The sequence below is a fragment of the Salvelinus fontinalis genome, chromosome 2, assembly GCF_029448725.1.
Source record: "Salvelinus fontinalis isolate EN_2023a chromosome 2, ASM2944872v1, whole genome shotgun sequence".
NCBI classification, from domain to species: domain Eukaryota; kingdom Metazoa; phylum Chordata; class Actinopteri; order Salmoniformes; family Salmonidae; genus Salvelinus; species Salvelinus fontinalis.
Window position 1 is genome coordinate 17277261 of NC_074666.1, and position 14554 is coordinate 17291814.

The following is a 14554-nucleotide window of genomic DNA, read 5'->3' on the forward strand; positions in this document are numbered from 1 at the left end:
GAGCAGCGAGCAGAGAGGGAGAGCAGCGAGCAGAGAGCAGAGAGGGAGAGCAGCGACCAGAGAGGGAGACCAGAGAGGGAGAGCAGAGGGAGAGCAGCGAGCAGAGGGAGAGCAGCGAGCATAGAGAGAGCAGCGAGCAGAGAGCAGAGAGGGAGAGCAGCGAGCAGAGAGAGCGAGCAGAGAGAGCGAGCAGCGAGCAGAGAGGGAGAGCAGCGAGCAGAGAGAGCGAGCAGAGAGAGCGAGCAGCGAGCAGAGAGGGCGAGCAGCGAGCAGAGAGAGCGAGCAGAGAGCAGAGAGGGAAAACAGCGAGCAGAGAGGGAGAGCAGCGAGCAGAGAGGGAGAGCAGCGAGCAGAGAGAGCGAGAGTGATACTGTTTGAACTGCAGGACACAAACACACCCTCATTTGCTTTGCAGGCGTAAGGAGTCCACCATGCAAATGAGACAGACTCTGGAGAACCTGCGTCTGGATCTCAGTGTAGATGAAGAGGACCAGGCTGACCCGGTACCAACATCCTCCAAGGCCTGAAGAAAGACAACATACTAGCCTTTTTCAATACACCTTTATTGATAAAGGTTAGAGTGATACCCCTAATACCACCACTAATAGACTTGACAAGAAACAACACATTCTACACTGGCACCAATACTGTCATTTATCGTAGAATACAGTGCCCACAAGTTAAGTGTTCAAATCTTATTTAGCCTCTTTCTCTGTACTATTGAAATGTAAAGCATTTTGTCTTTAGTTTTTGTTTTCCAAAAGCGGTTATGGTTATTAACTAAAGGTCCAATGCAGCTGTTATTATCTCAATATTAACTCATTTCTGGGTAACAATTATCTTACTGTGATTGTTTTCAATCAAAATGGTCAAAAAAGAAACAAAAATGGCTTCTTAGCAAAGAGGATTTTTTTTTAAACAAGTTTTTGCTAGGACTGTCTGGGAGTGGGGAGGGGGAAACTGAAAACTAGCTGTTATTGGTAGAGAGGTTTGGAACTCTCTTTCTTATTGGTCTATTAACTCATTTACCGCCTGGTGATGTCACCAGTTAAGCCAAAACTCCATCCCACCAAAACAGGCTAAAACTTCTGGCTGTCTTTTCAAACAGCTCTTTCACTAAAAAGGTTATTATCATAATTTAAACAATTTCACAGTATTATTCCAACCTCATAGTGTGGAAATATAGATATAAAACACAGGAAAATCATGGTTTTATTTTGAGGAGGAGGGGGGGGGGGGGGAATCTGTAGAATGTAAAGAAGTAGTTGAAGTGTTGTGATTCTTTTGAATCAAATCAAGCTTTATTTAAACAGCAGAAGAGATTACAGTATATCAAAGCTTTATTTAAACAGCAGAAAAGATTACAGTATATCAAAGCTTTATTTAAACAGCAGAAGAGGTTACAGTATATCAAAGCTTTATTTATACAGCAGAAGGGATTACAGTATATCAAGCTAGCTTTCCCTGTACACTCATGGCATGTGTTTTAGCGAAGAACAGGGCTAATAATCAATAAATAATCATTATATGATCATATAAGACTTTGGGTTTAAGTAGTTTGGAGGATTTGGACAATATTTCCTACAATTTACCAACTAATCTGTTGCATTACCGTGTTAATTTTATTATAAATATCTTACTTCCATACAGTATTGATATTACCTGCTACACTATACACTTTGATTTATTTTATATACAGTAATATGAAAAAACTTTTGTTTTATATACAGAATATGAAAACTTTTATTTTATATACAGTATATGAAAAAACTTTTATTTTATATACAGTATATGAAAAAGCTTTCATTTTATATACAGTATATGAAAAAGCTTTTATTTTATATACAGTATATGAAAAAGCTTTTATTTTACACCCACTGAGCGGAACGTGGAAGTGTCTTCCATTTGCAATGCTTGAAGGACAGACAGACTGTGCATGAATGATTGGACTATAATACAAGCCTGTGAATGATTGGACTATAATACAAGCCTGTGAATGATTGGAGTACAATACAAGCCTGTGAATGATTGGACTACAATACAAGCCTGTGAATGATTGGACTACAAAACAAGCCTGTGAATGATTGGACTATAATACAAGCCTGTGAATGATTGGACTACAAAACAAGCCTATGAATGATTGGACTACAAAACAAGCCTATGAATGATTGGACTACAAAACAAGCCTATGAATGATTGGACTACAATACAAGCCTATGAATGATTGGACTACAATACAAGCCTGTGAATGATTGGACTACAATACAAGCCTGTGAATGATTGGACTACAAAACAAGCCTATGAATGATTGGACTACAAAACAAGCCTATGAATGATTGGACTACAAAACAAGCCTATGAATGATTGGACTACAAAACAAGCCTATGAATGATTGGACTACAATACAAGCCTGTGAATGATTGGACTACAAAACAAGCCTATGAATGATTGGACTACAATACAAGCCTGTGAATGATTGGACTACAAAACAAGCCTATGAATGATTGGACTACAAAACAAGCCTGTGAATGATTGGACTACAAAACAAGCCTATGAATGATTGGACTACAAAACAAGCCTGTGAATGATTGGACTACAAAACAAGCCTATGAATGATTGGACTACAAAACAAGCCTGTGAATGATTGGACTACAATACAAGCCTGTGAATGATTGGACTAAAACATAAGCTTATGAATGATTGGACTACAAAACAAGCCTATGAATGATTGGACTACAAAACAAGCCTGTGAATGATTGGACTACAATACAAGCCTGTGAATGATTGGACTAAAACATAAGCTTATGAATGATTGGACTACAAAACAAGCCTATGAATGATTGGACTACAATACAAGCCTATGAATGATTGGACTACAAAACAAGCCTATGAATGATTGGACTATAATACAAGCCTATGAATGATTGGACTACAATACAAGCCTATGAATGATTGGACTACAATACAAGCCTGTGAATGATTGGACTATAATACAAGCCTGTGTGAATGATTGGACTACAATACAAGCCTGTGAATGATTGGACTACAATACAAGCCTGTGAATGATTGGACTACAATACAAGCCTGTGAATGATTGGACTACAATACAAGCCTGTGAATGATTGGACTACAATACAAGCCTGTGTGAGCATGAACAGTATGTTCCACAACGGACTGTTTACAAATGATAAAATGTTTTTTTGTCACATACATGTCACATACATAGGTTCAGTGAAATGTCTTGTTTTACAGGGTCATCCATTGTAGTACGGCACCCCTGGGGCAAACTAGGGTTAAGTGGCTTGCTGAAGGGCAAATCACAGATTTTTCACCTTGTTGGCTTGGATATTCGAACTAGACTTTTCGGTTACTGGCCCAACGCTCTAACTGCTAGGCTGCCTACCGCCCTACAACAACTTTACAACCCTGTGTATAGCCAAGTTATCGATTCTCATTTTGTATTTATAATTACTTTTTTTTTTATTAGTTCTCTATTTTCTTTCTCTCTGCGTTGTTGGGAAGGACCCTTCAGTAAGCATTTCACTGTTAGTCTACACCTGTTTATGAAGCATGTGACAAATAACAAGTTATTATGATTTGATTTGATGACAACAGAAACAACAGCAGCAATAACCAGAGGTGTGGACTCAAGTCACATGACTTGGACTCGAGTCACAAATATAATGACTTCCTACTCGACTTTGACTTTAACACCAATGACTCGTGACTTGACTTGGACTTGAGCCTTATGACTCGACCTGACTTGATACCCTCCCCGAGCCCAAATATTAAAAATGATGCTATTAAAAAAAAAGTGTGCAGCGCATCAACTCTTCATTTAACGGATTACAGTTTGAATCGGACAGCAGCCAATCAAATTGTGGCAGCGGAGAAAAAGTTGCGCGTGGCGGTGCAGAGGAACGTCGGCGGGTGAATTCAGACGGAGCCCTTGTAAAGATGATACCAAAAATTATATAAAGACTACGCTGTAGTCAACAAAGAACGGATTGCAACTTGCAAAACATGTCGGAAGAAAATTACAGACCGAGGCGCAACAACTTCCAACTTTGTTCGACATTTGAAGCTGCACAAAGAACGTTAAGTCGTGGCTAATATAGCCGACAGCTATATATAACGTTGCTAGTGTAGCATGTAGGCTAACGTAACATTAAATGAATGAGCCTCAACACAGTCAGTCAGTGCGGGAACGTAATCATTGCACCCAAGATTGAGCTACAACTGGCTATAGGAGGTTGGTCGCCTAAATCCTGCCTGATGTTACTGCTGTTCCTAAAACCATTGGCATACGTTAGCCTACTGTAACCACACACAGATAGGATGTGTGTGTTAGGGTTGGGCGATTGCGCCCCATAGCGATCCTCGATAGTCGTTTGCTATGGGGGGGGGCGGGTCTTTCTCATGGCTACCCATGTATTTCCATGGTAATATAAAGTTTATTTGGAAAGTAATAAATATCTATATTTGTAAAAGCATTTATGATTTGTGTAAATGTAATATAATAACTATTACTCTTGTTAAAAATATGAAATGGTATTACATTTGGTGAAGAGCACATTATGACTTGTTTAGGACTCAAAACTCAAAGTTTAGGACTTGAGACTTGACTCGGACTTGCCTGTCTTGACTTGGGACTTGTAAAACAACGACTTGATCCCACCTCTGGCAACAACACTTGTTGCTCAAACCTTGAGAGAGAGGACCAAGACAAACCCTGAGCAGAAGCTCTTAGAGAGAGAGTAAGGACCAAGTCAAACCCTGAGCAGAAGCTCTGAGAGAGAGAGTAAGGACCAAGTCAAACCCTGAGCAGATTCTCTGAGAGAGAGAGTAAGGACCAAGACAGACTGTTCAAGAGGGAGATTGTTATTCTCAGGACAGGGGAATCTAAAGGGAATCTATTCTATACGATGTGTGCATGGTGAATAGCTGCCGGAGATTCATCTAACCATGGAGCTGATGTGCTGTTTTGTAGTACAGTATAGAACATGGAGACTGTAGCATGATGTACTACAGTACCCATAATGCCCTGTGTACAACCATTAGTACCATATCTAGAGACCAGTCAGTGTCTAGGCCTATTGCCCTCTGATGTTGATGTTATCTTCTACTGTAAGTCAAAGATGCTCATGCATACACAAAATATGTAATCACTTACAGGAACTGCGCATAGCATGCACTCAGGCTCCACGTAAACAGGAGGTAGGAAGCAGCAGTGATCTCATGTTTTTTGAGAATGTGATATCCTATTTTATGGTTTTACGTTTGTATAAATAGCTGTTTTATCTGATGCAATTAGATAAACACTAATCCTTCAGATAAAAGTATTTCACAAAATGTTCCTTTCCCTTTCTTCACATGCTGGCAAGACCAAAAAGAGATTCAGGGCCCTCGAGGCCCTGTTTTGCAATAGACTTCAGTATATCTTAAAACAATGCAATTTATTATGTATTTTTTGTAACAGCCTTTATATGCTTAAGGTGCCGTTGGGTATTTATTCTACTTTACAGGTGTTTTATCTTCCTAAAATGATGAATATTAATATTAAATAATTTATAAAAATCATCCATGTTTCTTATTTTCTATTAAAGCTTTTCATTGAAATTCATTCATAGATATGAAGGCCATCAAATAAACACTCCAGAAATATACAGTAATAGCCTTTAGAAACACAGACACAGTTTTCCTTGCATGGAACATTTTTATTAGTACTGCCCAAGGAGGCGCCAAATAACATATTTCTGGAAAGACAAATTGAGGTGATTTTGCTATACAAAAAAAAATCTATGCATATGTGTGATTTACATCACTTAAGTTGAGTAAGTAAAAATTTGGTTCACAAATGTACCAAAATGTATCTTATTAATAGTTTATGATTAGTGAATGCCATAATGTATTTATTTGTTACATAGTTCTCCTTATTAGCTGACATATGTTTTTACAAAGGCATTTTAGCTGTTGTGCTAGTTGTTCGGGTCCGAATAGATTCACAAATCATGGGATTTTTGTCGCGCTATGCAGACGTTGACTCCCAGGCACGTGTTGCTAGGCAACCCACCTGGACATTCCGAGGCAAGCCTTCTCGCTCCATGGCTAAAGCAACTGTGAGAAATGTGCTAATAAACTTCCTTGCTAAATTCATGATAGTGTTGTTAGACAAAGTTAGGAAAGTGAACTTCAAAACGTGGTGTCGTTTATTGGAATTTACAGCTGTTGTTGTTGGTAAGTAATGAATCTGCTATCTTCTGACATGACTGACGGCCTCTTTAATGGCCAGTGTCGCACTATAATTGATGTTTGCATTGGCAAGATTAGCAAACTAAGGCATGATGTCCCGGCAACAAACGCTGACACTACACATCCAAGTATAATAGATCAAATTATGAAAGACAAGCATTGTAGTTTTCAATTTCGTAAAGTGAGTGTGGAAGAAGTGAAACAATTGTTGTCTATCAACAATGACAAGCCACCGGGGTCTGACAACTTGGATGGGAAATTACTGAGGATAATAGCGGACGATATTGCCACATCTTCAATCTAAGCCTACTAGAAAGGGTGTGCCCACAGGCCTGGAGGGAAGCGAAAGTAATTCCACTACCCAAGAATAGTAAAGCCCCATTTACTGGCTCAAATAGCCGACCAATCAGCCTGTTACCAACCCTTAATAAACTTTTGGAGATAATTGTGTTTGACCAGATACAATGTTATTTTACTGTAAACAAATTGACAACAGACTTTCAGCACGGTTATAGGGAAAGACATTCAACAAGCACAGCACTTACACAAATGGCTGATGATTGGCTGAGAGAAATTTATGGTAAAAACATTGTGGGGGCTGTTTTGTTAGACTTCAGTGCGGCTTTTGACATTATCGATCATAGTCTGCTGCTGGAGAAACGTATGTGTTATGGCTTTACACCCCCTGCTATAATGTGTTATGGCTTTACACCCCCTGCTATAATGTGTTATGGCTTTACACCCCCTGCTATATTGTGTTATGGCTTTACACCCCCTGCTATATTGTGGATAAAGAGTTACCTGTCTAACAGAACACAGAGAGTGTTCTTTAATGGAAGCCTCTCCAACATAATCCAGGTAGAATCAGGAATTCCCCAGGGCAGCTGTGTAGGCCCCTTACTTTTTTCAATCTTTACTAATGACAAGCGACTGGCCTTGAGTAAAGCCAGAGTGTCTATGTATGCAGATGACTCAACACTATACACATCAGATACTAACAAAGAGCTGCATTTGGTTGCAGAATGGGTGGCAAGGAATAAGTTTGTCCTAAATATTTCAAAAACTAAAAGCATTTTATTTGGGACAAATCATCCACTAAACCATAAACCTCAACCAGATCTTGTAATAAATAATGTGGAAATTGAGTAAGTTGAGGTGACTAAACTGCTTGGAGTAACACTGGATTGTAAACTGTCATGGTCAAAACATATTTGTACAACAGTAGCTAAGATGGGGAGAAGTCTGTCCATAATAAAGTGCTGCTCTGCCTTCTTAACAACACTATCAACAAGACAGGTCCTACAGTGTGTACATGGAGAGCTATCATTATTGATATGCAAGTCAATCTCTCATGGCTCAAAGTGGAGGAGAGATTGACTTCGTCATTACTTGTTTTTGTAAGAAGTGTTGACATGCTGAATGCACCGAGGCGTCTATTTAAACTATTAGCTCACAGCTCAGACACCCACGCAAACCCCACAAGACATGCCACAAGAGGTCTCTTCACAATCCCCAAGTCCAGAACAGACTATGGGAGGCGCACAGTGCTACATAGAGCCACGACTACATGGAACTCTATTCCACATCAGGTGCAGCAGTAGATTTAAAAAAACAGATACAAATACACCTTATGGAACAGGGGGGACTGTGAATAGACACACCAACACATAAGACACGCAATCTACACACACGTGCACATGGATGTGTATTGTAAATATGTGGTGGCCTGTGTTGGGTAAGGTGTTATGAAATGTAGTATTTGAAACTGTATGTAACTGACTTAAGTTGCTGGACCCCAGGAAGTGTAGCTGCTGCCTTGGCAGCAAATATACGTCACAAACATTTCACATATTTTGCCAAATGTTTTTATTTTTTTGAAAAAGTATTCTGGTGTCTCAGGACATCTTACGATCACGTTGCATGCATTGAATTTCAGAAACACACCTTTTTGACAATATACGAGACCATTCGGATGAGCAGATTTCCCGCTTTTACAGGCTAGTGAGATCAGCCATTTTCCAGGTGTAATTTTTGATGGCGTAATTACAGACATCGGCCACCAGGTGGTGCCACAAGTGTTTATTAGGGGGTCTCTACTTGAAGACAGTATCTTTCTTTTTCCTTGTTGTTTGTGTACGGACACTTTACCAGGTGTTTAAAGACATTGTGACATCAGACCTCAGGCTTTAAAGGGATAGTACACCTCGTAGTTATAGTTGTGTGGAGATTTTCCCAAGGCAGGTCCTAGGCCTAGATTCACCTCATAGTTATAGTTGTGGGAGATTTTCCCAAGGCAGGTCCTAGGCCTAGATTCACCTCATAGTTATAGTAGTTGGGAGATTTTCCCAAGGCAGGTCCTAGGCCTAGATTCACCTCATAGTTATAGTAGTTGGGAGATTTTCCCAAGGCAGGTCCTAGGCCTAGATTCACCTCATAGTTATAGTTGTGGGAGATTTTCCCAAGGCAGGTCCTAGGCCTAGATTCACCTCATAGTTATAGTTGTGGGAGATTTTCCCAAGGCAGGTCCTAGGCCTAGATTCACCTCATAGTTATAGTTGTGGGAGATTTTCCCAAGGCAGTAGACTAGTTAGTCCATAGTGTGTTATCATTTCAGTAGTAGACCAGCTAGACCATAGTGTTATCATTTCAGTAGTAGACCAGTTAGACCATAGTGTTATAATTTCAGTAGTAGACCAGTTAGACCATAGTGTTATCATTTCAGTAGTAGACCAGTTAGACCATAGTGTTATCATTTCAGTAGTAGACCAGTTAGACCGTAGTGTGTTATCATTTCAGTAGTAGACCAGCTAGACCATAGTGTTATCATTTCAGTAGTAGACCAGTTAGACCATAGTGTTATCATTTCAGTAGTAGACCAGTTAGACCAGGCACGTATAAATAACAACTGCACGAGGACATACAGTGACTGACAGGCTGACACACACGTCACAGTTACAAATAGTAGCTAGCTAGAAATTGCTCAAAAATGTGTTTTTCAAAGTAAAGCAAATGTAGACAATGAATTTCGGGTGTTGCAGCAAAAGTGGACATTGAAATATTTATTGAGGTATCAGGGAAAAGCTGTGTGCTTAGCGTGCAAAGAGAGCATCGCTGTCCTGAAAGACTACAACTTGTCCCGACACTTCCAGACGAAGCATGCAGAGAAATATAGGAATATGTGTCTTCTGAGCTGAGGGCAAGTGCATCGAAAGAGTGGCTTTCTCAGTTGCAAGAGCAGCAAGGACTTTTCACAAAACTGCATTCAGCAAATTACTGAATTGCGAGAGCTAGCTACAGTTGAAGTCAGAAGTTTACATGCACTTAGGTTGGAGTCATTAAAACTTATTTTCAACCACTCCACAAATGTCTTATTAACAAACTATGGTTTTAGCAAGTTGGTTAGGACATCTACTTCGTTAATGACAAAATAATTTTTCCAACAATTGTTTACAAACAGATTATTTCACTTATAATTCACTGTATCACAATTCCAGTGGGTCAGAAGTTTACATACACTTAGTTGACTGTGCCTTTAAACAGCTTGGAAAATTCCAGAAAATTATGTCATGGCTTTAGAGGCTTCTGATAGGCTAATTGACATAATTAGTCAATCGGAGGTGTACCTGTGGATGTATTTCAAGGCCTACCTTCAAACTCAGTGTCTCTTTGCTTGACATCATCAAGCAAAGAGACACTGAGTTTATTTTGATTTATTGATTTATTTTGGAAAATCTAAATAAATCAGCCAAGACCTCAGAAAAAAAGTTGTAGACCACAAGTCTGGTTCATCCTTGGGAGCAACTTCCAAACGCCTGAAGATACCACGTTCATCTGTACATACAATAATACGCAAGTATAAACACCATGGGACCGACCACATAGCCATCATACCGCTCAGGAAGGAGACGCGTTCTGTCTCCTCGAGATGAACGTACTTTGGTGCGAAAAGTACAAATCAAGCTCAGAACAACAGCAAAGGACCTTTTGAAGATGCTGGAGGAAACAGATACAAACGTATCTATATCCACAGTAAAACGAGTCTTATATCGACATAACCTGAAAGGCCGCTCAGCAAGGAAGAAGCCACTGCTCCAAAACCGCCATAAAAAAAGCCAGACTACGATTTGTAACTGCACATGGGGACAACGATTGTACTTTTTGGAGAAATGTCCTCTGGTCTGATGAAACAAAAATAGAACTGTTTGGCCATAATGACCATCGTTATGTTTGGAGGAAAAAGGGGGATGCTTGCAAGCTGAAGAACACCACCCCAACCGTGAAGCACGGGGGTGGCAGCATCATGCTGTGGGGGTGCTTTGCTGCAGGAGGGACTGGTGCACTTCACAAAATAGATGGCTTCATGAGGAAGGAAAATTATGTGGATATATTGAAAAGGTGTGCGAGCAAGGAGGCCTACAAACCTAACTCAGTTACACCAGCTCTGTCAGGAGGAATGGGCCAAAATTCACCCAACTTATTGTGGGAAGCTTGAGGAAAGCTACCTGAAATGTTTGACCCAAGTTAAACAATTTAAAGGCAATGCTACCAAATACTAATTGAGTGTATGTAAACTTCTGACCCACTGGGAATGTGATGAAAGAAATAAAAGCTGAAATAAATCATTCTCTCTACTATTATTCTGACATTTCACATTCTTAAAATAAAGTGGTGATCCTAACTGACCTAAGACAGGACATTTTTACTAGGATTAAATGTCAGGAATTGTGAAAAACTGAGTTTAAATGTATTTGGCTAAGGTGTATGTAAACTTCCGACTTCAACTGTATTAGGCTCTGAGATACTAAAAACAGCAATTACTTTTCACAAAACTGCACTCAGCAAATTACTGAATTGTGAGAGCTAGCTATGTTCTGTCCCACAAAATTGCTAATCATAGCTAGCCATTCGCTAAGTGTGAATTCATTAAAGAATGTTTAATTGACTCTGCAGCAATACTTTGCCCCGACAAGAAAGAGCTGTTTGAAAATGTTTCCCTGTCAAGACGAACAGTGACACGGCGTGTTGAGGACATCACAGAGAATATGGAACAACAGTTGAAAGACAAGGTAAAGGATTTAATCTATTTCTCTTTAGCCCTGGATGAGAGCAGTGAGGCACGTGACACGGCACAGTTGTTGATATTCTTACGAGGCATAATCCCAGACTTTGAAATTACAGAGGAGCTCGCTTCAGTGCAGTCAATGAAGAGCACAACCACAGCGAAACTTTTATTGGAGGAGGTTAATACGTGTGTGGCAAATCTGGGACTGAGTTTTGAAAAGTTATCCAGTGTGACCACTGATGGGTGCCCAAACTTGACAAGAAAACACATTGGCCTTTTGAAAAGGATACAAGATCAAGTAGCTGAGCTGAGCCCGGATCAGCTACTCTTCCTGCATTGCATTATTCATCAGGAGGTGCTCTGTAAATGTGTTCTGAAAAGGAGCCATCTTGTGGATACAGTCACTACAGTGGTAAACTTCATTAGAGCAAAATCTCACTGTTGGAAGAGACAGAGTCGGGTCATGCAGATCTCCCCTACCACACAAACGTGAGAGTTTGGGGAAGGTGCTTAAAAGGGTGAGGGACTTGAAGTCGGAGATTGCTGAGTTTTTGCAAATGAAAGGAAAATATGTGGATTTCCCTCAACTGCATGATAAAGAATGGTTGGCTGATTTTGCCTTCACCGTGGACATCACGGCCCTCATGAATGAACTGAATTCCAAACTACAAGGGAAGGGCCTTTTTGCACGTCAGATGTACAGCCTTGTCCACTACAATTACTACACCTGACCCGCCAAGTAGAAGCCAACAATCTCACCCACCTTCCGACACTACTAGTCTGTTCCCTATCAGATGAGCAGCGAGGAGAAGTATACATCGCTGCTGCGTGCTTTGAGCTGTGAGTTCTCTCTTCATTTTGAGGATTTCAAAGTATTGGAAAATGACACACTGTTGGTTTCCTCTCCTTTCACCTTCAATGTGGATAACGCTCCCACTGACCTGCTGTTGGTTTCCTCTCCTTTCACCTTCAATGTGGATAACGCTCCCACTGACCTGCTGTTGGTTTCCTCTCCTTTCACCTTCAATGTGGATAACGCTCCCACTGACCTGCTGTTGGTTTCCTCTCCATTCACCTTCAATGTGGATAACGCTCCCACTGACCTGCTGTTGGTTTCCTCTCCATTCACCTTCAATGTGGATAACGCTCCCACTGACCTGCTGTTGGTTTCCTCTCCTTTCACCTTCAATGTGGATAACGCTCCCACTGACCTGCTGTTGGTTTCCTCTCCATTCACCTTCAATGTGGATAACGCTCCCACTGACCTGCTGTTGGTTTCCTCTCCATTCACCTTCAATGTGGATAACGCTCCCACTGACCTGCTGTTGGTTTCCTCTCCTTTCACCTTCAATGTGGATAACGCTCCCACTGACCTGCTGTTGGTTTCCTCTCCATTCACCTTCAATGTGGATAACGCTCCCACTGACCTGCTGTTGGTTTCCTCTCCTTTCACCTTCAATGTGGATAACGCTCCCACTGACCTGCTGTTGGTTTCCTCTCCATTCACCTTCAATGTGGATAACGCTCCCACTGACCTGCTGTTGGTTTCCTCTCCATTCACCTTCAATGTGGATAACGCTCCCACTGACCTGCTGTTGGTTTCCTCTCCTTTCACCTTCAATGTGGATAACGCTCCCACTGACCTGAAACTTGAGCTTATCCATCTTCAGTCTGATGCAGTGATTGAAGAACTATTCAAAACAATGTCAATGACGAGGTTCTATGCTTCTCTCAATGAACAAAACTTTCCAAAGATTAGGAGTCGAGCTCAGAAGATGTCTGTACTGTTTGGGTCAACCTATGCATGTGAACAGACATTTTCAGTGATGAAATATAACAATTCAAGTCACAGATCATCTCTTACTGATTCTCACCTCTCAGCAATCCTGCTCATAGCGACGTCAGAAACTATACCTGACTTCACTGCTCTAGTCAATGCCCATCAGAGACTTCACTGCTCTAGTCAATGCCCATCAGAGACTTCACTGTTCTAGTCAATGCCCATCAGAGACTTCACTGCTCTAGTCAATGCCCATCAGAGACTTCACTGCTCTAGTCAATGTCCATCAGAGACTTCACTGTTCTAGTCAATGCCCATCAGAGACTTCACTGCTCTAGTCAATGCCCATCAGAGACTTCACTGCTCTAGTCAATGCCCATCAGAGACTTCACTGTTCTAGTCAATGCCCATCAGAGACTTCACTGCTCTAGTCAATGCCCATCAGAGACTTCACTGTTCTAGTCAATGCCCATCAGAGACTTCACTGTTCTAGTCAATGCCCATCAGAGACTTCACTGTTCTAGTCAATGCCCATCAGAGACTTCACTGTTCTAGTCAATGCCCATCAGAGACTTCACTGTTCTAGTCAATGCCCATCAGAGACTTCACTGCTCTAGTCAATGCCCATCAGAGACTTCACTGTTCTAGTCAATGCCCATCAGAGACTTCACTGTTCTAGTCAATGCCCATCAGAGACTTCACTGTTCTAGTCAATGCCCATCAGAGACTTCACTGTTCTAGTCAATGCCCATCAGAGACTTCACTGCTCTAGTCAATGCCCATCAGAGACTTCACTGTTCTAGTCAATGCCCATCAGAGACTTCACTGTTCTAGTCAATGCCCATCAGAGACTTCACTGTTCTAGTCAATGCCCATCAGAGACTTCACTGTTCTAGTCAATGCCCATCAGAGACTTCACTGTTCTAGTCAATGCCCATCAGAGACTTCACTGCTCTAGTCAATGCCCATCAGAGACTTCACTGTTCTAGTCAATGCCCATCAGAGACTTCACTGTTCTAGTCAACGCCCATCAGAGACTTCACTGTTCTAGTCAATGCCCATCAGAGACTTCACTGTTCTAGTCAATGCCCATCAGAGACTTCACTGTTCTAGTCAATGCCCATCAGAGACTTCACTGCTCTAGTCAATGCCCATCAGAGACTTCACTGTTCTAGTCAATGCCCATCAGAGACTTCACTGCTCAAGTCAATGCCCATCAGAGACTTCACTGCTCTAGTCAATGTCCATCAGAGACTTCACTGCTCTAGTCAATGCCCATCAGAGACTTCACTGCTCTAGTCAATGCCCATCAGAGACTTCACTGCTCTAGTCAATGCCCATCAGAGACTTCACTGCTCTAGTCAATGCCCATCAGAGACTTCACTGCTCTAGTCAATGCCCATCAGAGACTTCACTGCTCTAGTCAATGCCCATCAGAGACTTCACTGCTCTAGTCAATG

The 14554-nt window shown here is 41.2% G+C and overlaps 1 protein-coding gene across 3 annotated transcripts in view; it reads left to right on the plus strand.

The window, feature by feature from the left end:
• LOC129813018 (myosin heavy chain, embryonic smooth muscle isoform-like) overlaps positions 1-5543 on the plus strand; it is an 80105-nt gene extending 74562 nt beyond the window's left edge. For all 3 annotated transcript variants that reach the window (XM_055865133.1, XM_055865151.1, XM_055865142.1), the window contains one exon: positions 416-5543. In XM_055865133.1, the coding sequence (XP_055721108.1) occupies positions 416-527 (112 nt within the window). In that variant the 3' untranslated portion in view covers positions 528-5543. The remainder of the gene's footprint in view (positions 1-415) is intronic.
• Positions 5544-14554: the final 9011 nt, after the last annotated feature.